General features: G+C 42.1%; 4 protein-coding genes across 5 annotated transcripts in view; 2 read left to right on the top strand and 2 right to left on the bottom strand.

The window, feature by feature from the left end:
* Positions 1 to 225: 225 nt before the first annotated feature.
* LOC106745276 (serine/threonine-protein kinase STK11) lies at positions 226 to 3,227 on the bottom strand. Of its 2 annotated transcripts, none has more exons than XM_014620730.1 (6): positions 2,830 to 3,227; positions 2,542 to 2,662; positions 1,773 to 1,958; positions 1,403 to 1,539; positions 990 to 1,333; positions 226 to 809 (listed from the first exon to the last, which is right to left on the bottom strand). In XM_014620730.1, exons 1-6 carry the CDS (start codon positions 3,225 to 3,227, stop codon positions 649 to 651), a joined length of 1,347 nt encoding a protein of 448 aa, XP_014476216.1. In that variant the 3' UTR covers positions 226 to 648. The 2 variants fall into 2 exon arrangements, with proteins under 2 accessions (XP_014476216.1, XP_014476217.1); XM_014620731.1 differs by having other exon boundaries at positions 226 to 806.
* Positions 3,228 to 4,351: 1,124 nt separating this feature from the next.
* Positions 4,352 to 6,959, top strand: LOC106745282 (peptidyl-prolyl cis-trans isomerase-like). Its single transcript, XM_014620746.1, has 3 exons — positions 4,352 to 4,720; positions 5,885 to 6,238; positions 6,714 to 6,959. The coding sequence occupies exons 1-3, from the start codon at positions 4,517 to 4,519 to the stop codon at positions 6,783 to 6,785; spliced, it is 630 nt and encodes a 209-aa protein (XP_014476232.1). The 5' UTR covers positions 4,352 to 4,516; the 3' UTR covers positions 6,786 to 6,959.
* A 592-nt stretch (positions 6,960 to 7,551) lies between these two features.
* The window catches only part of LOC106745281, a 36,909-nt gene continuing 19,673 nt past the window's right edge, over positions 7,552 to 24,787 (bottom strand). Inside the window, exons 4-7 of the mRNA XM_014620745.1 lie at positions 15,305 to 15,562; positions 14,303 to 14,629; positions 12,344 to 13,030; positions 7,552 to 11,420 (exon numbers count right to left, since the gene is read on the bottom strand). Of these exons, the coding sequence (XP_014476231.1) occupies positions 11,208 to 11,420; positions 12,344 to 13,030; positions 14,303 to 14,629; positions 15,305 to 15,547 (1,470 nt within the window). The 5' untranslated portion in view covers positions 15,548 to 15,562 and the 3' untranslated portion in view covers positions 7,552 to 11,207. The remainder of the gene's footprint in view (positions 11,421 to 12,343; positions 13,031 to 14,302; positions 14,630 to 15,304; positions 15,563 to 24,787) is intronic.
* LOC106745284 (defensin-2-like) lies at positions 17,223 to 22,280 on the top strand. The gene is made up of 2 exons (XM_014620749.1): positions 17,223 to 17,404; positions 20,395 to 22,280. The coding sequence occupies exons 1-2, from the start codon at positions 17,308 to 17,310 to the stop codon at positions 20,580 to 20,582; spliced, it is 285 nt and encodes a 94-aa protein (XP_014476235.1). The 5' UTR covers positions 17,223 to 17,307; the 3' UTR covers positions 20,583 to 22,280.

Raw genomic sequence — 24,787 nt, 5'->3', positions numbered from 1 at the left:
AGAATGGACGAAAGTAGCAACCAGGATATTCGTTTTTATCGAAAGAAAAACATTCTTTGCTGGCTTTTCTCTTGTACAAATTCGAGGGATATGTTACAGTAATAGCAGATACGTAACGCATTTATCGGTTATTGAAATTGCGTCGTATGCGCGAAACACGACGACCTTGCGGACGAAGTTTCTAAAGAGCCGCGCATATCTCGTGCAGCGATCTCGAGGGGGGCATCGAGTAGTTCCCGTGCGGAAATAAAAGTGAATGCGTAAAATTCTCCTGACAAGCAGCGATTTTATTTCATCAATCGCGCCATACACACCGGAGACAGTCCGTTGACGTCCTCGTACGGGCGTTTCGTAGTGCGCTGGATGATTAATAAAGATGTCGTTGATTACTGGTTACGCTATTTAATCTTAATATCACAAAGTTTACATCCGACGCTTTTTTTTTGAACTGACTCGAGTTTCGTATTCTATTCGTGCGCTGTGACGATGTATTACACCTCGTGTGTTCAGCTTTTTTCCCTTTTTACTTATTTATTTTCCCCTTCTCGTCGAGTCTTCAGTCACCTCCGTCACGGAGAAACTTCGCGAAAGACTGACACGGTCAGTGAGATACGAAGCGAGCGAATATGCGACGCGCAGTCGGCAAAATCACGATGGCTTGCACGACGGGAACCTCTTGATGCTAATGCACGAGATCGGTTTGCGCCATCTCCGCTTGTTCTGGTGTGCGTTGGATTTCGCATGGTGGCTGTTGCAGGTCGCTTTGCGGTCCTCGCTAATACGGTCCAACTCTTGGAGTCTTCGTTCTTCTGCGAAGAAAGAAACAACATTTTTTTCCCTTGTGAACGCTTTTCCCCACCACTAATGTGTGACGACAAAACGGTGAGAGGGCCGCGTGCTTCTCCATTAGTGTGCGTGTGTAGTAGTGTATCACAAGTACGTTAAAATACAAAAATCGTCGTCGTCGTCGTCGTTGTAGATGAACCCACCGTTCAGCTGATGTTCCGTGTAATATATGGGATTCTCATCGACACCGTAATGATATTCCATCAGGTATGGCAGAACAGTCATGCTGTGGCATCCGTCTTTCTTAAGGGGCGGCACAGGCACCTCCTCCTGTGTTTTAGGATGCTTACATATCGTCCAGGCGTGCCTTTTAACCTGTTGCAATGTAAATCTTTCTTCCGCATCCTTCTGCAACATGCCCTCTATAAGCGATTTTAAAGGCTCCTCTATTTCTTTTGGTATAGTATATTCACCCCTTCCAATGTTTTCGTATAATTTATATATATTATCGCCCTCGAAGGGATATAGACCTGTTGTTATGTTGTACCTGTAAAATAAACAGATGCGGTGTTGCTGGATTACTTGCGTCGCAGAGTCGTTAGAAAACGTTACTCACAGTGTCACCCCGCTGCTCCATATGTCTACTTTGAAACCTGAGAAACTTTCGCAGCCGTTTGCGATTTCGGGCGGTTGAAACGCCGGCGATCCTTGACCTATCGTACATGTATCGTCTTTGGAAAACATGTCTAACGCCTAGCACAATGGAGATGCGTAATCACAAACAGGAATGAAGTACGAGTTGTTTTTGCAAAATATGTGTGTTACGTTATTTCATATAGCGAAATACTCGGTCCCCCGTCTTTTCGTTAACGCATTTAAACGCTTCCGCTTCCGATATTCGGCCTTTTAATAATTACAACAATCGCGGATATTTGTGTTTTGAGATCAAAGTAACGAGAGAGAGAGTTATACGTAGTATATTGTACCTCTGCGACGCCAAAATCACTAATCTTTAAGGTACCATCTAGGGTTAATAACAAATTTCCAGGCTTTATGTCTTTGTGAACTATTCCTTTACTGTAAAGGTACTCTAAACCATCCAACAACTGGCAGAAATAATCGTGCGCCTGCCAGAGTGGAAGCTTCTTGGCTGGTGTGCTTTCCAGCATATCCTGTAAAGGATCTAATAAATAGAAATCTAATTGTTGTTAATTCATGCAAGCCATTGTTACAGATATCGGTAGCAGAGACACAGTGTGATCATAGTGATTCTTATTATATAATCTTATTATTCATATTGATTAAGAAAATCGATTACATTTCAGGGTTTTTTTGTTACAATGAATTCTTTTTGCGGCTAAATTCAATTACTTTTGTAAGACTAAGTATATGTATCTTTTGTTATATTTCTGTATACATAAACATTACAAAACATTACAAGATATTTTTCTCTTTTATTTCTACAATGATTGAAACATGAAGTCTAAAGACACAGATCTGGAGAATGGCTACAAATTTGTCATTAATATTTCTGATTGCAATTCTTATTAATTATTACAACATAATGAACCAATATTTAAACATGTCTCATGGAATAATAAGCATTAACTTAAGAATTACAATGTAAATATCATTGTGTTTTCAGAGATGGTTCAAAACCGTTTATAACCAATACATATATATATGCATGTATGCGAGTACGTATGTGCTTCTAATAAATATTATAAATAAGAACAAATACATATTAAAATTTACCTGTAATCCACATACGCAAAATTCCATAACTAAATACATCTTTTCTTTCTCATCACTATATAAAACATCTACAAGATTTATTACATTCTTATGTTTTAATATCCTTAACAACTTTATTTCCCTGTAAAAAAAATGTAGCACAATATTACTAGATAGCAAATATAAGAGAGAAGCAAAAACAATGTTGCGCTATCTTATTGTATTTGTATATAAATTATAAAAAATTGCAAGGTATAATGCATACTGTTTGTTAAAGAAAAGAGAAAGTAGCATTTTCGTTGAACACACCGTTGAACATTCACTTCTCCGTTCGGTATCCTCCGTAATTTTCTTTTCTTTAGTATTTTGACGGCTCTTCGACAAAGCGTTTGTGAATCCAACACTTCTTTCACCTTCCCATAACTACCTTCGCCGAGAACGTCGCCCATGACATACTTGCCGATAAATTTACACTTCTTCTTCTTCTCCTCGTATATAATTTGGTTCGAATCGACTCTATGAAAAAACATATTAATCTCGTCCAACTCATAGTTTGGATCATCATTGATCCACATAACTGGTTTGATATCGCGTAATATGTCATTTTCAATGTCCTCGTCGTTATCGTTTTCCACATCCTCCCCGTTCCCATTTTCTATGTCGTCCTCGTTGGGGTCACATATCATTATTTTATTTATTTTGTCCATTTTTCACTCTGTTAGAGGATTTATTTAACTACACGAGATCATACGAATGATCTAACCTAAAATTCAACCGGCACAACCATTGTTGTGAACATTGGTGAGCTACGCGTAGAGGTATGAGGTTTGTTCATTTTACTCGTACTTGTTGCACTTTTGCACTAAGTGCACATTAATCTGTTCGTGTAAAGCCCGTATCAGACTACTGACTGAAGATTGAGGTTGAATTGAAACTTGACCAATCAGTGTAGAATTCACTAAATTTCACTAAACCTGAGTTCAGTTAACTTTACACTGATTGGCTAAATTCAATTCAATCTCAATTTCTAATTCTTAGTCTGATACGGGCTTAAAGATCTATCCAAGCTAACTTGCATTGTTGCATATTGCATATGCATAAGGAAATCAACCAATTATTATTTGTGCAGAAAAAGCGTGTCTTCTATATCGACGATAATAATAGTTAGATTTTACATGTAAGAATATTTTTTTTAGAAGAAATTCATCTTCAGATGCTACGCGACTCATTTCATCGACTGCAAAGTATCTAAACATAAATTTAAAGCCCATGTTAGACTACGAATTAAGATTTAAATTAGACAAATTTCAATGCAATCTTAATACAATTTTAAGGGAGTTAGATAATAATATATAGAAGTTTGTAAACTCTAAACGCAGTACTGTTGACCCTATACTATGGATACGTTCCACTTAACGCTCGCAATGATCGCGATTATTGCATCATCCATGTTTCTCTTGCATGTTAAATAAAGACAGAACGATGCTCGCAATCGTTGCGAGCGTTAAGTGGAACCTTTATATCCTATACTAGGCGTTTGATCGAAATTTTCTAACCCCATATCCTTAGTAAATAACTAACTCAATTGCTTTACTCAATGCTTGATTTCCCATGGAGCGTTCATAGAAAAATATCCATAAATTTTGACTGTGATTTACTTTTTAAACGATCTTCCCGTGACACTTGCAAGCGATTCCGTTGGTCGCGAGCATCGCCATTAAAGGCGATTCTCCCCGCGACAGCGGATTGGTCGTCATAGAAACCGTCCGCCTAATCATTCCAGAATCAGGGTTCCGGATTGGCCGGCGGTGTCGGTCACTTTCTCCCTGGATAGTAGCCGTTACATAGTTCGTGCGAACATCCTATTTATTACATAATATTTTCGCGTAATAACCGGCGAAAAAGCCACGTAAAACGTCGAAAAGCATCGCCAGTTGGCCTACGGAACGGATCGCGTGACGCGGGATCGATTTCCGGCGAGTTTCCAGTCGCAAGAATGGCGTTGAGATCGATTTGCCGGCTGTCAATTGATTCGACCTTCAGGCACTCGAGCCATTTCGGAGCCACCGCCCGCCCGAGACGACCGTCCTTTGACACGCTCGCACGAAGTTTCGCCGCAGCAGCTGAAAACATGGGTCTGCCACGCGTTTTCTTCGACATGACCGCGGACGACAAGCCCGTGGGTCGCATCGTGATGGAGGTGAGTGCGAAAACGTACGGGCACGCCGTGACGCCTAACCGACGATACTTGGACCGCGACACCTCGATTCCGGCGTGCATGGCCATCTTGATTTTCTCTTCCGAGCCGGTTGCTCCGCGGATCGTTCTCGCACCCGCCACCGAGACACGCGTCTCGATCACATTGTCGGGGCCGATTGTCGAGCTGGTTCGCTTTGCGACGGAATAAACGGCGAACGCGACCGGCGATTGTCGGCCTCGTGAATCAGCGAAATCACGGCCACGAACGGCCGTTCGTTCGCGGTGCATCATGGTCGCGCGGGTTCTCCTGCACACGGTCCTGGCCATCATTGCGAAATTTTCCATTGACCGACGAGCCAACGCGCAATTACGAGCGAGCTGTTACAGCGCGCACGTGATTTCGCGAGTTTCGCCGCCGAGACCGGCGGAGGGAGAGAGAGAGAAAGAGAGGAGTAGCTGTGGTTTGAGCGGAAATTGGAAAAATGAGACAATGCGAATATTCCGAGTAGTATGTAAACGCGGGGAGGAAGGAGGGAGGGGTCCGTGGACACGCGGTGGATAGTCTTTTATCGTCTCGGACCGTCTCGGCGATGCGCGATCGATAAGATAAGATATAAGACACTTCATATTTTTCTTTTATCTTTCCGTTTTTAACTACGACATCGCGAGGGACACGTTGCAAATATACGAGAATTTCGATATAAAACGAATATTTGCTTCTCGGTGCATCGAATGGTGTCTCTCGTCGTGTGCGAAAACGCGCGCGCGATCACATCGTACATCCGACGTGGCGCATTCTATTAATATCCGCCAGCAATCTCGGAAATTAGCGGTGCTCGTTAGCAATTTCTGCTAAGTAATAGAATAATATTAGAATTTCATTGTAACGTTCAGCTTCGGAGTTTTATAGACAGATGGCGCGAGCTAAAACGCACCGTCGATACGTCGTTCCTTCGTCGCGGTATTTGCGTGTTCACCGTTTTTCTATTCTCTCATTTTTACAAAAATTTGAATTTCGATTGATCTTCCTATCCGCGTTATCGAATACGACAGCGACGCCAAGTTGTATTGTACGATCACACGATGTCACGCAAGTTGAACACACAATGAACGCCCTCGCGAAAGAGGGTCGACTACATTCGCCCGACTTGACGTGATTTTCCAGCTGAGGAAGGACGTTGTTCCCAAGACGGCGGAGAATTTCCGCGCTCTCTGCACCGGCGAGAGAGGCTTCGGTTACAAGGGAAGCAGCTTCCATAGGGTCATACCGAACTTCATGTGCCAGGGTGGTGATTTCACCAACCATAACGGCACCGGTGGCAAATCCATCTACGGCACGAGATTCGAGGACGAGAACTTTAAGCTGACTCATACCGAGCCCGGCATTCTCTCTATGGCGAATGCTGGCCCCAACACTAACGGCAGTCAATTCTTTATCACCAGTGCCAAAACCAGTTGGCTCGACGGGAAGCATGTTGTATTCGGAAAAGTCGTCGAAGGAATGGATGTTGTTAGAAAGGTGCGTACTTAGCCTGCTCAGGGATGAATCTCAACTGTATCTCGGGGAAACACGTTCAATTATGGATCGTGACTGTTTGTCGCGCGCTTTTGGCGAAAAATGCGCGTGTACACACGTGTTAGGGAGAACTCAGACCTTAACAGAAAAGCAGCAGCCAATCAGAACTCGCGCTGGTAATAAGCAGTGGATAAAGCAAGAAACTGTCGGCTACCGGCGCGAGTTCTGATCGGCTTCTGCTTTCCGTCAAAAGGTGAATTCTCCCTTATTGGCTGCGTTCAAGGAATACAATGGTTGAGTTAGCGCTCAGCGTCATCGGAATAGTTTTTTTTAGCTCTACCATGAATCCGAAAGTATATCTTAAAGGCGACGATCACTTAACGGTTGCACGACCGTTGTTTTCTGAACGCACTCAAGTTCTTCTAAGACATACCTTGATTCAGGGGAAAATTAAACACTGAATGATACTGTTTTTCAGTTGGAGGCTATGGGATCTCAGAGTGGCAAGACCTCAAAAAAGATCGCAATAGCGGACAGTGGAGAGTTGTAGATCGACTAGATATTGTGATGACTGCATTTTTATTTAGCTGTTGCATACATATTTACTGTCTTTATTACCCCTACTTCCATTCTCATCGAACACACGTCCTCTCCCCCCCCCCCCCATCTGATGCTGACGATTCACTCTTGTCTGATCAAATATAGAAATTTAAAGCTTGTTCAACATAGAGACAAAAAGAATTGCCTGCATTGTGATCCTCACCTTTCTTCTTCTTCTTCTTGGCTTCCTTTTCCCCTCATGTTTCTCGTTCTGTTTTTGATTGAGCTTCTCCTCCTGTGTTTTCATCGAACGGCAGGCTCCTTCCCGAGACAAAGTTGTACTTTGATGAAAAAGATTTTACGGGCTCTTTGTTGTTTCGTTCTGCAACCTGTGTGTGTGGTTTTACGCGCGAGACTTGTGTTAAACGCGATGATTTTCATGCAAAAAATCCAGATTCTTCCACGAAACACGCTCGCTTAGTACAACAATTGAACAATGTGTAGCGAAAGAACCAATAGGCGCAATAATCTCGAATTCTTACGTACCATCCTGCGAGAGGATCAACCCGATGTTCGGAATATAAGGAACTCTAACAAAACGCGGTAGATTGTCCCGGAAACTAAGTAAGAAAAAGAAACTGGAACTTTGATGTACCGATTCCAGTGTTTTAATTCCACTGTTAACCGATGCATTTGTCCTTAGCGTCGTATCCTTCAACTTTACGTACGATGCGTATATAACACTTCTACTATGCATATGTGTGTGTATGATTCTCTTACACATAATGTCAGATGTCACTATTACAGTCCTCGTTTTATGTTCCTTCGTATAAGTGTATTCTTTTGTCCATCATTCCTCTTACCGAGTATAAAAAAAAAAAAATACGTGTTTGCTTATTGTAATGCGGGCAATGCCTGGTAATAATAATAATAACAACATCTTATTATGATACAACACCAACGAGTTGAAACAAAAAATGTAGTTGCAACAGTCTGAATAGTTCCGATTTCTTAAAAATAAAATTGTTTTCAGAAAGACCCACAGGCTTATGTCTCATTTACAACGCGCGCATCCCTTAGAATTATAAGATCGACGACGCGTACTTTGAACTTCAACAAAGCCTCGGTATTTATCAGGCTGAAATTCGTTAGTTTTTATAATCGTTCGCATCGTGTTTGGATATGCATTGATTTGTTAATCGACAACTTGACACTTCAAGCAGCATAAAGCGATGAAGTAATGATATTGTCATGTTACTTAGTAGAAAACTACATTAATTATTTCATCGTCCAAGTGCGTACGTTAAACCGTATTTGGATATTTTATCTATAACGATCTTTAACGTGCACTAATCCGGCGTAGTATGGGTAATCGAATTCATTATTAGCATGAATTGAGGTGATAAGCGAATCAATCGGTCTGTACGAGGCATTCAAGTCTCAAAATTACCGTTTCTTTTTTCCTACAGTAAACGTTACATTGCGAACGATTATATGGGGGGAGCATATCGAGCGTAAGATCAATGCAGACCTTTCCCGCTGCCCTTTTGCACCGCTCTTCGCGTCGAGATACTTGAATATCGTGTGTCATTAAGGCTGGGACATTGATATACGGGACAAAATTGTGGCGTTTTTCAACATTTACGATCAACGTATATTTCATCCTTCCACATTCGTGTCATACCGATCTCGGCAGAGAACATTGATAGAGAACGTACGGTATCGACCCGGTGTGCAAGAAATCAGTAACACAACGTTATTACAACGATATTTTATAATATGTAACGTTTTCAAATATGTAGCTCTTAATGTTGTCATACAACGTCATTGTCAGCAATATTTGATCGAAACATTAAAAATAATGTTTCTATGCCGATTGATCTTAATATATAAGAACGTAATATTATCAAGTAACAGTTCAAAAACATTTATAAAATATCATGTCAAAATGTTTATGAGATCCACATAAAATCAATGTTTCAAAAAACTGATTTGACGTTTCTTGCTTACCGGAGATACCTTTTGCCTATGTACAATTTCCGTGTTACATCAGGACACTTCGGTAATCTAGGTAAACATACAAAGAGCCTCTGCGCTAAGTCTAAGGTACACACAAGCGAATCTCACGCCTTAACGGGTTCTCCTCAAACGCAATGACGATGGGAAAAACGTGACGGGCAAGAAGGACGCCAACTAAATTGATAATCTCTCTTGATCCGCGCCTCGACGTGTAGCGATATGATATGACCGAATGTACCCGGACAGCACAAAGTTTTGAAAGACGTCTTAAGGAATCGATAATAATAATAATAATAGTAAAAAATAATAGTAACAACAATAATAATAATAATAATAATAATAATGGCTTCATTTTATACATAATACATAGCCCAGTGAACATACTAACAGTAATATTACATCAATATTATAATTTATTACTCAATAATATAAATGCAATATGGCGTGTATAATAAAACAATTACATTATCGAGTGGGAAATTATAATATTATTGTAATGTGAACGTTAGCTGATGTTTACTGGGAAGTGACTACCGTTTTCATAAATAAAAGAAGCGAAGAAAAAAAACAGAGCAATGACACGCAAAGGCGAGGCGTCAGAAAATACCGTTCCAAGGCATAATCTGGAGAGGCTACTGGGAAGGTCCTACTTTTTCCAAAAGTCTTTTAGACGTCCTTAGGATAACCTTTAGACATTTATACAGTCTGGGTAGTATCTCGCTTCATCGCTATTGTACTGTAAGGTACACGACGACTTCTTTTTTTTGGTTTCTTTTTGTACATATATCAGTATCTCTACATCAGTGGCGGTTCGTGCGGTCGTGATCTAGAAAGAATCGTGGAGCGGGAAAGCGAAAGGAACAGGAAAACGCGGTGCGGCGGGAGGAAGGACGACAGATAAAACGCAAGTGACTTACCGGACCAGCCGCCACTACACTCCTTCAAGAATATATATATATATATACCATATCGATATTAATATATATATATGTTATCATATATCTCTCTAACGTGCTCCTTTGACCCGCAAAGGAGATAGATCAACGTTCACAACTCTATCGATACGTTATCTTTGTTGATACGAGCATTTACACAGCACAGAATATCTTGTTTTACACTGTAATATTTGTCGTTGGGATTTTTTGCGCCAACGTGGACTACCGTTACTCGCTATTATCCTCCACTGATCCACCTCGTCGCTTCGTCACGCAATTTCTTTTCGCCCGAAAAGAGAATTCCGGGCCGCTGTTCCGTACACAGCTACGTAGTTCGTCGGTCCGGTAAATATCGTTGCGCAGATACATGTTCTTTTCAGCTGAACTGAGTCTGCATTATTTCGAGAAATTTACATATACATTAGATCTGTTCTTTTTAGCTGAACTGGTTGAACTAGTCCGAGAAATTTACATACACATTGAAGCGTATGAAGCATGCGTACGAGATTCTCACGCTTCAGTGTGCGTAAATTTTTTGAACTGGCGAAGCCAGTTCAGTTAAGAAGGACGGATCGATAATCATGTCACAAAATAACTGCGCAACGACACCGACAATTGTCGATAAACATGTTTACAGAATAACAGCTCCTGTCTCCGGGTTCTCTGTGTTCTGTATATATTCACCGACAATTGTCGGTTTGGTCTATGCAATTGCACAGATATAATCGCACCGCAGCTGCGCAACGAGTACCGAACCGACAATTATCGTAAAGAACAATCGGCAAGCGCGTACGGAACGCAGCACCTGTACGCTTGTGTGCTGTAACCTTCAGCAATAAAATTGCCGTTAAGTGTCGTCCCACAGATATATCGGATAATAGCGCAACAACGCTTAACGATAGCGATATTATCATTAAAAGTCGCAGAACACGAGGATGACGTTCACCAAACTTCGGTCAAGCTAATCGAGGAATAAACGCCTGAATCGCCGACTCCAATCTCCGACTGTATACTTTGTTGTCCGGCGATAATTGAAAAATTAATAATTCTATATTATTTTATATGCTTTTCTTTTAATATATATTAATAAATTAATAATTTCTGTATCTATTTTAGAGCGAAACAGAGTAGGTGGTACTTGACCGATATAGCGATTTGAAGTTGTCAATTGGACTAATCGGAGTTCGGTGAGAAGGTCACCCTGAGCATACGCAGGTACGTCCACGTGGAAGCGCGGGACATTCGTTCGAGGCTTCCGAAATCGAGGGAGGGGGGGGGGCGTGAATGCAGAGCTACCATACTTCACATCGTAATATACAATCGAAGTAATTTCGTGAAGACGTGGAAAAAAAAAGAAAAGAGATCAAGTCGTGGAGGATTGTCGGTGGATTGTACATCGTCGACGTCGCGTACCTCGTGGAGAGGAACGAGCCGAGTCGTGGGATCGTCGGGAACGGTACGACGTTGCCGATGGTGCACTACTTGACAAAGAGGTCCTTGAGAGAGGAGCAGATCGAGGATTCGCAGTCCGGAGGTTGTTCCTGCTCCTTGTTACCGCCCGAGAACCAGCTAGCCACTTTGCTGGAGCGTGGCTTGTTCGGTGACATGGATGACTTTCCGGATGAACTAGTCGGCGCTTCCGCGTCAGTTCCCTTGGCCGTGAGTATCTTCTCGATGGCATTGCCGAGCACCTGTCGACGTTGAGTGGAAAGTTACGTTTTATCTCGCGTCATCGCGCGAGAACTTTAGCCTTTTTCCTTGGGAGTCCGAGATCAAGTCAAAAGTACGGCCGAACGAGCGAGAGGCTCGTTGCTCACCGGCGGAATCGATAACTCGCGACTACGATTTTTCCCAGGGGAATTGAGCCGTTTACGTCTCGCACTCGCGAATTCCACGGTACGTCTCCTCTGTATATCCGATGAAATAACTTTCCCTTGAGTTGTTCGATAAATTCGTACGGTTTTCGCGAAGGTTTCCAGATACTTTTATAGCTGGACTTTTATAGTTGGACATAACTTGAATAATATATCGACTGTCTTTCTCAATGGTGGGTCGTCGAAGGAGAAAAAGCGAAAAATAAAAAATACAGTTAGGCATAACTTTATCCAGTAATATATTTACTGTTTTTCTCGATAGCGGGTCGGCCAGAAAGAAAAAAAAATTAAAGTTGTATTTAACTTTAAAATGTCGACTTGGTTTTTCATGAAAATCCGCACGAACTTATCGAATACCACCCGATGTTTAACGAACTCTGTTCCTTTCTCCGAATTGACATGATGGAAATCCGTATAATCCGTAGAACACGTGAAGTATACGACTACATTGAGAGAGAAACGTACTCTGTATTGATGACTGTAATAACACAGTGAAATAATTACAGTCAGGGAAATCATTTCTGTGCAGCAGGTGCTACTATAGCGTCAATGATAATAATCTCACATGCATGTTATTATTTTCTGTTACTTGCTGTTATTACTTTCATGCTGGGTCGATGAGAATATATCACTCGGTTCCGAAAATAACTATAATTTCGGTGAGTTTAATCCCTTTTCTCTCTCTCTCACTCTCTCTCTCTCTCTCTCAATGTACACTCGCATCACACGAGTCGTCTTACCTGTGCGTCCACCTTGGTGCCGCTGCTGTCGTCCCAGACGACCTTGTGCCTGGTGTCCAAGTCCTTCGTGGGGGAGGCCTTGCCCAGCGTGTCCTTGACTACTTGCACCATCCTCGACTTGTCGAGCCTGAGGAATCGCGGGTTCTCGTTCTCCACGCAACGGTTCTTCTTCGAGATCGGCTGGTGCCGCTTGACGAACCAAGTGCTCGGCGCTATGAGGGAGGCGGGCGTGGCGGTTTTGCCGCTGTTGTTGAACGCTTTGCTCTTGGCACCGCTCAGGATGGACACGTCGAAGCTGTTTGAACGAGAGCTCTTGAGCCGACTGCGCTTCTGTTCCGCTGTCTTGCTGGACCAGCTCGACTTCGGCTCGTCCTTCGAGCTCGTGGTGCCGCACGTGTTGATCTCCGTCGCGGAGGACGTCAGGGAGCTCAGGATGGATATTAGGTCGGTGTTGGAACATATGATGCCTGCCGCCGGGCTGCCCGGCGCCTCGACCTCGCAGAGCGGCCTCGTCATCTCGGACGCGCGTCTACGCAAGGTCGACGTGGACGCGACGGACGCGGAGAACTCGGAGAACCGGCGCTTCTGCTGCTGCGTGTACTTCTGCGTCGAGCTGCCGTTACCCTCGAGAAGCTGGATCTCACACACCCGCTCTCGGGACGGGGTCTTGTACATTTTTAAACGTACCTGAAAACGACCGCGTTACGCGAACGAGTATTAAGCGAAGTGTGTCGTTCGCTTAAAAATACATTCTAAGGGCGGTGCTCGTAATCTGATCTTGTATTCAGGCTCGTCGTAAGTTCATCTCGAGATGCTGAGTGATCAACGAAACGGTCCTTATGGTAGACCCTACGATCTTATACGCTTAATTTGTCGGAGTGAAACCCCCACTCAAAACGAGTGAAAATTTAAATCCGATGTTTACAATGGAGATACCACCACTTGGAATCGTCGGGGTAAACGTTTAACTAGAAGTTAGAGTGGATTTTCTCAATCCATATGAATGAACGTTACACACATAATTCATACAGATTATTAGAGATTATTTAGATTACATAAATGAGAGTGAATCTGTTCCCGTGACGGGGATAATCAGATTCGCTCTTCAATTTCGGATGGAAATGTTCGCTCGAAAAATTCAGAGTGGGCGAGGTTCATTTTATATGGATAAAAAATCACTCGCCAGTTCGAGTGACTCTGCTGCCATTCTAGTTTTCGAGTGGAATTTCACTCATAGAAATTTAGAGAATATAAAGCTGAACTTGCGAGACGATCCTAAACGTAATATTAGACTGTGAATGTAATCTTAAATGTCTGTATGCTAAAGACATTTTCTCGTAAATTCTCGCAAAGATAATTATTATTTATTATTATCATTATTATTATTATTATTATTGCACGCATCTAGTCTAGCCCTATACACTGAGAGAAAGATTTCTTCAAATTTAATAAATTTTATTGCATCCGAACAAATTTCATTATTGTCAATTCCTCCAAAGAAACTAATGTTTCGATTAATAAATACGATTGTTAGACTTTTCAACGAATATGTATCTTTATCTTAAATAAAAATTTTGGAACGAAAGATAATTTTCTTTTAAAAATTAATAATTTCCTTTAAAAAAAATTATTTATTTCATTTTACATATTTATTGTAACCAAATAATATTTAATTTGGTTAAAAGACATCATTTCACATAATAGCTATTCTTTCTGTTAAATAATAGTTTTCTTGAATAAGACAATAAAATTTTTACTCAAACAAATAATGTTTCGTATATGTTGTTTCTACGAAATTTTAGTCAAACAAATAGAAACGTTAAATGTAAAGAAACCTTTTTCTCCGGGTACTTTTCCAGATTGTATTCTTTCTACATTCTGCCAAATATGAAACCGTGAAATTGATCATTGCGATTGCGTGCTGGACACCTCAGCTACAGCTCGATATCTGAAACCTACCTTTCTGGCCTTGATCTCAGCGATGTCGTCCATAATATCGAGCTGCAGATTGTGGGTGCTTCCGCTATTACTGGGCGGACCGGTTAGCCCGGTCGACGAATCTCGTCGGCCCTGTAATATCCTGGTGGCGCCTCCCATGGGAAATGCCGCGATGGATTCTCGACGGTTGCGCCCGAAGAGGGTGTTCGGCACCCTGGAGATAGTGACGACGGAATGTCGTCGGCCGCCCGCTTGAGGAGCCGGCGCCTGCGAAAGCGTCGCTAGGAAAGCAGCCTCCCTCGCCGACGGGCCGGAACCTTCCCCACCTCGTTCGCTCAATCGCCGTACCTGTCCACACCAATCGTCGTCGCGTGTATCATTCGAGGAGGATCCGAACGACCAACCGTGAGTAATATCAATTAACGATCCGATATTCAAATTGCGTTATCGTCCGCGAGCTCTGCGGGGAATAAGCCGATTCGCGAGGCTGAGTCTCGTTAGAAATTTCCACGTCGACAATTCAACCGTAATCTTCGAAAACTCGATTTACATTCCCACCGCGGCTGCTCGAACTTGAAACTTCGTCGCGGATTCTCTTTAAGGTGCGACGTATCGAAATGTACAGTGATATTTCTGCCAACATATTAACTTTCATGTATCATTATTATTAAAATATATAAAAGATAAATAATAAGATAGATTATAAATAAAAACCGAATAAATTATCTAAAAAATCGACAGATAAAAAACGAAACGAATAAAATATGAGAAGTAAAAAGTGCAATTAATTTTCTCGTGGGCTGAAATTTCATTAGGAAAGTGCCCGCGGTCTTCAACCATAATCCCGTCCGTCTTTTATCTTCCTCGGCAACCGCGACTATTTTAGCATACGAATAACAATTTATCTCGAACTCATCGCGTGCGCTTCTTTTTTTATCATTTCCTTCTTCGACAGCATCGCGTTGTCACGTTCGCGTTGTCGGCAACTACTGACTGACCACGAACGACATCCTCTGCACGTACCTGGGATGCGGTTATCCCGGATGTGCACTGCGGCGTCGGTAAGGAGTGCTTCCTGGCGTCCCTCCACGGCGAGAGAAGATAGGGATTCAAGGATGGTGAATCCGGATCTACGCATCGCGGTGGCGATTCCGTGCGACGACGCTCCGCTTCTTCCTCGCCAAGCGTGCTCTCTTCGACGACAATCAGCGGCTCGCCGGCGCCGCTTCCGCTGCTCAGATTCGAGCAGAAGGACTGCCTCCTCATCGCGATCTTAATGTTCTGTCGAGCGAATTTACAATTATCAAACGTCGTCTTTGTCGTTTGTCACTTTCGCCGAGCCACAAAGAGATACCGATGAAAAGTACCGGATGCGAATATATGTAACGATAAAAAGTCAAAGACAGGAATAAACCCGATTCAAGAGAACAATGGAATTCCGAATTGAAATGCCAGCCGTGGCTATCGACGTGCGAGGTATTTAAACGTGACGTAACATTCATCACGATTAACGGGACGAGCAACCCGATGCGCGGGTATTGTTTCAATATCGCGCATTGAAAATTGCGCGCGACACGGAAATTGAGTTTTATCCCAGGCAAAAGTCTCGTTTGATTCTCCACAGGGACAAACATTTATTGATGGATAAAGCGTTGTTCGGCGCATAGTCCGATCGTACATCGTCCGGTTAAGCCCGTGCGATTCGGATCACGCGCCTCAACTCGATATCGAGCGGATAACAACTTGATCATTCTCACTAACCCTTGACAAATTTATGAACCCTCGGTATGTGTCATTAATTGGATTAAAATTTACTCTACCTAAGAACGATGAGTAAAATGTGCCGATTTTCGCCTAAAAACGTGTAACGTAAGTTACACATGTAATCTTAGGCGAATTAAGGCCATTTTCCTACGAGTTTAGATGGACAAAAATCTTACAATATTCAGCGATCCAAAAAATGCACGATTACATATATAACTTAAGTTGCAATTTTTAGGCTAAAATCGGCCCATTTTATCCATCAACTATTATATATTTTTTCTAAATCATTTTATCTAAACAAAAAGATAAGTCAATTTCCTCTTTATTCTTTGGAGTATCTCTAGAAAGAATAAAAGCCATAAAACACTAATCTTCACGAAAAGATTAGAACTGCTCGAAGAGGCTACTAAAAAATTAAAGCCGGCTCCGACGAACCCTCAAGGTACACCGCGAGTTAAGCGACGGGTTAATCTTCATCAATATATTTATAGCGGATACAACACTGTCGAGCAAGGAACATCCTCTCTCGACAGTCATAATGCGGCCCATAAATTTCACAAGTTTAACGCTACTGTCAAGAATGAGTAGTAGCATTGAGGATCACGTTGCGTCGTTACACAAATATTAGCTCGGGTAAAAGTTGTCATGCCTGGGTCGCGTTGCGATAATAAAAGTTACGACCGTCCCTCTTTCTCTCGTTCGCTTCTTTCCCTGTGAAACATGCGTGCGTTGTTTCCCGCCATCGATTATTCGCAGAATCACCGTGTGCGATGCGAACGTGTGAAATATTCACAAGACGACATGAAAGGTCTTCGAAGATGAGACATTAACCCGTGCATCGGACGAGCATCCTGTCGATTCTCTTCCTCGATCCAGCCGTTCCTCGCAGCCACACCCGCGTTTTCGATCGCGAGCCGCCATCGATCGAAACGGTTTATCGCACTCCGGCCTGTCCCGTCGCCCCGGTAACGGCGATAAAACCGGAAATTAATATTCGAACACGTAGGTCTACCGGGGGGAGAGAGGGAGAGCACTGGTCGGCCGGCTGAAAATAGCGGAGAAGCCACGGGAATTCCGGTGGCGAGATCATCCGCAGGAAAGTCGCCTGCGAGACGGAAGTGGAGCGCCGGGAAAGCGAAGTAAGAGGTTTCTTATATAAAGTGACCATCGAGCGACTTAGAAGCGTCATTGTCGTCTGGTTATTCAGACGATTCGAAGTAGTATTTCGGTATCGAAGCAAGAAACTCCTCCCGTGACGAGTCATGAAGCTGCTGGCTTTCTTCGCCCTCTTCGGCGTGCTGGCGTACGCCTCGGCGATCGCGCTGCCTGACGTTTACGACGGACCGACTTATGAACTGCGTAAGTATATTTCGTTGATCCGAAATTCACTGCACAATCCTTCTCACCTTCGTTAACGCAAGTCAGCGATCATCTATCTATCGAGATTTCACTCGAGGACGATTTATACACTGAGAAAAAAACAGCAGTTGGACAATCGACAAAATCGGCGACCACCCTCATTCAACAAATTTTGTATCCACCGAACAAATTACGCATTGGCGCAACATTTACACTTTTACAATTTTAATACTTATTTCTATACTTTTGTTGTATTTTTTTAGTTATAGTTGCGCACTCCCTGTTTTTTTCTTTCTTGTTTTCTTCTTGTTTTCAAAATTCTGATAGAAAAATGCTACGGTTTTGTCTGCCATTTACGATTATTATAATTTCCTACACTACACTAAGGGTCCATTCCGTAAATAAATAAATAAATAAATATGTTGCTTTAATACAGTTGCTAAGCAAATCATATTCGTTAAATCGTATGATTTGATTGAAAAATTCGGATCTAACTTTGAATTCTCCAAAAACTGTAAATTGAGATCCGAGGATCTCACGTGAGACAAGTTTCGTATAACGACTATTAATATGTGAACCTTAGCATCTTAGGGTGAACTTAAGAAGGGTTCCGAATGCCATATCGGACCGTGAATATCGACCTTAGAGACTCCCTGCGAGGAATCTCCATGGTCGTTTCGGTGATACGCTTCTTACATACTTTACTTTTCATTTCGACGCGTCACTTCAAGATACCAGCGCAAAGGAACTTCTCGATGGAGTAATAAATACCCAGAGTATGGGCTACAGAATGGCCGCGTCACTTCGACTCCACTCTACGCTTCTGGCGCGCTCCGATAATACGCTGTCGATATCCTTTCGCGTTGTACTCCGGCGCGTCCTCCTCCGCCGAGAGCTATTTCGTTATTATTACGACGAGTTACCGCGCGTCGCTAAACCAATTGTAGCTCTCCCGAGTCGAGGAACGTTCGTATTCCCTATATTGAGAAATCCATTTAGTTGGATCAACTAAATTCTCGTGACTATGGGCAAATTTGTCGGTTATAAGAATCAAGGTTTAGTTCTCTGAACCAAAGGTTTGGTTCTTTGCAACCTCTGAAACTTCAGAGAACCTTCGGTTTAGACAACAAAACTTTGGTTATTATAACCAAAAAAATTTATGTGCCAAGTCGAACAAGAATTCAGTTGATTCAACTAAATGGGTTCTCAGTGTACGCTGAGAAAAAAAGTGTAACTATAATCGCCACGAGTGAAATAATTATAGTCGGCAAACAATTTTTTGTAGTAAGACACTACACGGAGAAATATAGTTTCGCTATTATAGCGGAACCACATTGCCGCTACTGCATATTCATAGCGACGGTAATAAAATTTGATTGACATAACATAATGAGTGAATTATTCGTAATTAGAACGGAAACAGTTTTATCGCCATGATAGAAAATATTCTGCTGAGCGAATTTGTCCTTAGGACATGTTAATTTGCCGTTAGAACGAAATAATATTTTTCAACATTTACTAATTTGTTCTTACAGCGAAACAACTTGTAGATTCAGCAAAATCATCCAGTAAATGACAATTAGCATTCTTAACAAATCGTTTTGCTAAGTCCATACAGTAACTGACAGATTTTGCTGCTACAGTATAAAGTTTGCTGTGTCAGCAAATTATTTTTTTCAGTGTACTACAACGTTATCGATGATAATTTTACATGCGCATCGCTGCTGCCATTTCTTCATCGGAATTAAAACAATAAAAGGATCTGGCTAACGCTAAAAATAATTACAAATTGTAGCAAGATCAACAATTTTTTCTCTCCATGTACGAACGCTTTGCTGTCCGTCACGCGGCATGGAATATCGGTGGAATGTAACAATTTCGCGCTCCCGTACGTCGTGATATTCGTCCTTGTGAAAAATTCGGCCCGATTTTCCGACCCTCCACGACGGTAAACCAGCGAACCACCTTCCACAATAGAGGTAATGTCGAAACATTGGCGAAGGACTATACTCTCCAAATTTTCTCGAGAGAAATTCCATTTAAAAAGTGGAGCGCCACCCGGTCACTCGAATCCAAGTGACTTTTCACTCATACGGAATGAATTCTCCACTCGGAATCATCGAGTAAATATTTTCGTCCGAAATAGAAGAGTGAATTTGCATGTGCAGAAGACTCCATTAATGCAGGAAATGGAACTGCATTAATGGAGTCTCCTGTACTCCGCAACCACTGGAGCAAATTTATTCTAGTCGATTGCAACATTCACTCGTAAGGTTTAAGAATCTATTCTATGCGATTTGAGTGAAATGTTCACTCTCGTGTGTGATTTCGAGTGACGGTCCTCACTATCACTTCGAGTGAATTTTCACTTGTTTTCGGTCCATTCCACGAAATTTGGAGAGCAATTGATTTCAATTTATCCGCTTTTATTCCGATCGTTCCGTCTATCTAATTTTCTAATTCGAGTAAGATTTCATCCCGAGAGATTTAGAGAGTGGACGACGAAAATGTCGTTAAGAGGATCGTGGAGTCGTCCTGAATAAGCGAATGCGAATGCTAACAAATTTGCGGTAAAACGAAACTCCAAGATTCTCTTGACGCCGTGTGAATAAAAAAGAACACTTGGAAGTCTGCACTGAAAGAAACCTTGCTTAAATTATAGTCACTTTCGGGCTCAATTATATCTTCTTCCCGTCTTAACTCAAAAGATATTAGCAGCAAACGCATATAAGATTATTATCACTGACATTACAGCGACGCTTCTAGAGAAACGATTCTCCTGACTGTCAAACTCACTTGTGCGCGATTATAGTTACAAGTAACATATTTTCTCTGCGTGAGATTTCCCTCTTTCCTTTATTCATGAGAATGACCGAACGGACCCCGCAAAACGGTCGAATTCGGCACGAAAATCGAACCGCACGACTCCCCTACGTTTCACACGAATGCTTCGTGGACAATAACGGAGAAATGTTGCGTTTTGCTTCCAGAACCCATCGATGGATCCGACACGTCGTCGGACATTGGCTCCACCCGAATGCGTCGGCTGACCTGCGACGTGTTTTCCTTCCAGTCTCAGTGGGTATCCCCCAACCATAGTGCCTGCGCGATAAAGTGCGTGTTTCAAGGTCGAAAGGGCGGTACTTGCCAGAACGGTGTCTGCGTCTGCAGACGCTAAGCTCGTCGTCGACTTCCCGGTACGTCTCTTCGGCCACCGTCATCGTACACTCCGGATCCACGCACTCACGCCGTTCGCTTCCGTGGCACCGACTACGTCGCTCGCCGTAGCCGCTGCGTCGTCCTTAAGATTAATCATCGCGATCGATCGCTGACCTGCGCTCGAAACGGGTGTCTTTGTCTTCCTCGCCGTTTCTCTGTCCCTCGGTGTGCGTGTGCGTACGAGCGCGAGTCTGTGTAAACTTGACAAAATCGATATCGCCGTCTCGTCGATGAAAATTGTTTGATCGTCGTCTTCGCCGGTCTGTCATTTGAATAATAGCTAAGCTTTTTGCGTTGATGCGATGCTAACGAAAATTGATTACCGGCGGTTATTAACGAGAACAGCCGGTTGATCGTTTAACCTAATGGAACGAGTGACAATGTCGAAGCACAATATCGGTTACGGCGAGTGTATGAGAAAAAGATTAGAGAACATTAGAGATCATGAGACTAAGACCGAACGTAGTCCCGCGGAAAGTGTCTCGACGTACTCATGTAGCGTTTTATGCACCATCATTCCGAACAATACCAAAAATTGGTCACTCAGCGATAGTACCCACTTTTACATACACACACGCACTGTTTTTATTATACATTTACTTTTTTACTGTACATTTATTTATACCACTGAATATAATGTAAGTTTGTGCAAATTGCTCGTGTGTTCCACCGAGTCTGCTCAACTTACGCAAACTTGTCCCCTCACAGAGTATAATTAGCAATAAAAAAAAAGTGTGAATATATAATCAGAAAGTATGGTTCGATTTTTTATGTCTTTCCCGACGGCAAATCGGTAAATTATTTTCCTCTTCGATAAAGGTGATTCGCTTCGAATGCTGCTAGAACATTGGCGAAGGATTATGGAAAACATAATGAAGTCTTTAGTACCATAAAATGGTGCACAAAAACGCGTCAGGTTTTACAAAGTTTATAAAGCTTATAAATTAAATAGACCATATTTGACTCATTAAAGGCCGTAATTATTTCGCAGACTTTTGTAATTAAAGTTTGCGCTCTCTAGCGCGGTCTGTTTATTTTCTCAGAAGTCTCAGTTTCTCAGGACTGTCAGAACTGTTTTTATCGAAGATATAGATGTCATTAAAAAAAAAAAAATTAGCTGGAGGGAAAACATAAAAATAAAAATTGTATATTTCTCGAGTGATTTTATCCAAGAAAAGGAAAACGTCTCGTAAACGAAACACTGCTCGCTGAAAAGTTAAAGCCAAATTTTATTCGACAATCGAACCGATCTTCTTGACTGACCCAACACCCACGACAAACGGCTGATCTATTATATCATAGCAAAACATAAGTGATTCAACCGAAAAAATTCTATCAATTGCGATTGTCAATATCGACCGTGCTTCTTAGCAGATAGCAAATTCACCCGAAACGTTTTTCGACATGTCTTCGCGATTTTTACGCTACAACCTCGCGAAATGTATTGGATTGTACAAATAATTTCAGATTTTCTATCGGAAAATCTATCAGAAAAGGTCCCAAATAACGTATTACACTATCCAATATACCGCACGCGAATTGACCGCTCTACACAGTAAAAAACATTTTGTACTTATTTTGTACTTATGTCAAAAAATACGTCCTTGTTATCATTTTTTATTAAATTTTTAACATACATAAAAATTTTTAACATATATATCAATGTATTAATTTAATATATTTTGTTCAAGTTATCTCAGTATATATTTGATGTTGAATCGATATTTAACATGTTTAAATATTAAAATAACACAATAAGTATGTCGAAATAACACCTTTTTCATGCACCTCAGTGTCGATTAACATATGGATATTAATTTTGTGTAATTAATTCTGTTAATTTTAGTAAAGTAGCGCAAAAATTTATGTGGACCGTTCGGAACATATAAAATATGTTAGACTTGATATGAAATTTTTTACCGTGCACCTTGCCATCGATATCGACATTACTGGGATGATTTATTCGCGACGGCGATTAAGAACCGGCCGGTCGGTCGGAACGCGGCATTTCGCGATATTGCTAATGGACGACTGACCTTTGCCCAGTTTCATTCGCGATCCGTTCCCGGTGCGAGAGCAACATGTGGGTCTAACCGATAGTTCCACACTGACGGGTCCAATCGCTAACGCAATATCTTCGAGCACACTGTGTATATTGATTCGTGCATCCACGAGCATGCATGTATGCGCCGCGAAGCTCGGATCGCCGCGATGAACTCTCTCTCAGCCTGTCAGATCCCAGGAGACGAGATTTCAATCGTGCGAGTTCAGCAATGTATGCGCCGAATAATTGAACGCGAACCCCTCTCTCTCTCTCTCTCTACTTTTCTCTATCTATATATCTCTATCTATCTATCTATCTATTTCCATCTATCCCTCTTTCCGATCAGATCCTCGTTCGACGTGGTGAAACGTGTCTGGAACTTTAATTTGGGGGTTTCGTCGTAGATCCCCCGACACGTCGCCACCGTCGTCGACATCATCACCGTTGAGATGTTCCTTAGACGCGTCTTCAATGTTCCACCCTTCCTCTCTTCTCCTCTCCTCATGCTCTAGAATCACGCGTGAACTTCGTGTTCACGGTAACGCTGCGGCGAAGCACTTCGTTTATCGTTCCCGATCACGCGCGTATTAAAATTCCTCATTCCGCGAGAACTTGGATAAAACTAATATTCCTGATGGCGCGCAGCAGAATGCGCTCTCATCAAAGGATATTAGAGGGATCGGGCGGATTTAAGATGAGATCGGATTAAACTAACGCTCTGACGGGAGAGCGACGGGAGAGTTTCTGTGCACAGTATTTCTTCCGTTCTCTTTCTTTGTGCGCGCCGGCAAATTTATCAGCAACGCCGTCGTCGTGTGTAGTGTAAGTGTCCCTGACCAGCATCGAGAAAGCTGCTGCTGAAAAGCTCAGGACGAACGACGAGGCCATGATAAAAGTTTCAACCGACGGGGAGCCCCGACGCGGTATAATTGAATGTAGTTTGGGTTTGGCTTTCGTGCAAAGAGAATCCGTTGCGAGAAGAAAAAAGAGAAAATTATCCGCCCGGAAATGCTTTGCCGCGACTTTACACGCAATTTTACACGCGAGAGGAGATATAAAATCCGCGCGCGGTTCTGTCGCGAATTTTCCGAGTTGAAATTTTGATCCTGCGTTAAACCTTTAACTCTACGACACAGTAACAGCTACGTAGTTTCAACTCTAGTAATATAATTTATTCTTATTTATTGATCGTGTTGATGTCTTAAATTTTCGCTCTTTTAAATGAGCTGTTCAATAGAGCACTGAAATTAAATCTGCAGAATCAAAGGATTATTTATTTATTTATTTATGATTTATAAACGGAGAACACGCTTTGATAACATAGAAAGTACAAAACAAAACACTCGTGGAGATAAGAACACTCACACGGAACATCAATCCAGATCAGCAAAACGTCATTTTAAAAGAGAAGTTAACAAGTGTCAGTGTTGTCAAAGTAGGTTTCTATTACCTTATAGACTATCTAAATTAAGCACAAACTTAATTTAGATAACCTATAAACCATCTAAATTGGGTACAAACTATCCTTAAGAGCGTCAAAGTAGCATCTAAATTTCGACACTGGGTAGTCCGGGATTCGTACCTTTGTCGGTACACCGAGAGAACAAAAACTGCTTAGGTCACTTTGAGGAAATTATATAGTAATTTTCGATACTAACCGTACGTTATCCTGACAAAAAAGTGGCGATGTGCGCATAAGATGATTATCATTGACATTATTAGTAGCGCTTTCATCACAAAAATGATTTTCCCGGCTATAATTATCTCAGCGCACCATTATAGTTGCGAGCCTCCAACATCCTTTTTCTCTGCACAGTCGTATATTTTGCAGCGTCAACCATATTTCTTTTGCCGCTCTTAACATAAAGTAGCAGCAAAAATATATACGTATAAGTAGTATCGCTGACATTCTGGTAGCATTTACCGTAAAAGTAGCTTTCCCGTCTGAAATATTTCACTTGTGCGATTACACGGCCGCGAATATCAAGCATTCTCTTGTTAGTATCTACATTGAAAACGTCAGAATTTCACGGCGATAGAAAGCCCGGCTGTTTCATTCGAGGGGGATGTATAAAGCCCCGGGTAGAAGTTCGAGTTCGAAGGATCGCTCTGTGGATCGG

Source organism: Dinoponera quadriceps, unplaced genomic scaffold (assembly GCF_001313825.1).
Source record: "Dinoponera quadriceps isolate SergipeBrazil2010 unplaced genomic scaffold, ASM131382v1 scaffold1527, whole genome shotgun sequence".
NCBI classification, from domain to species: domain Eukaryota; kingdom Metazoa; phylum Arthropoda; class Insecta; order Hymenoptera; family Formicidae; genus Dinoponera; species Dinoponera quadriceps.
The sequence above is the reverse complement of the archived record's forward strand: the minus strand, read 5'-3'. Positions and strand labels throughout refer to the sequence as shown.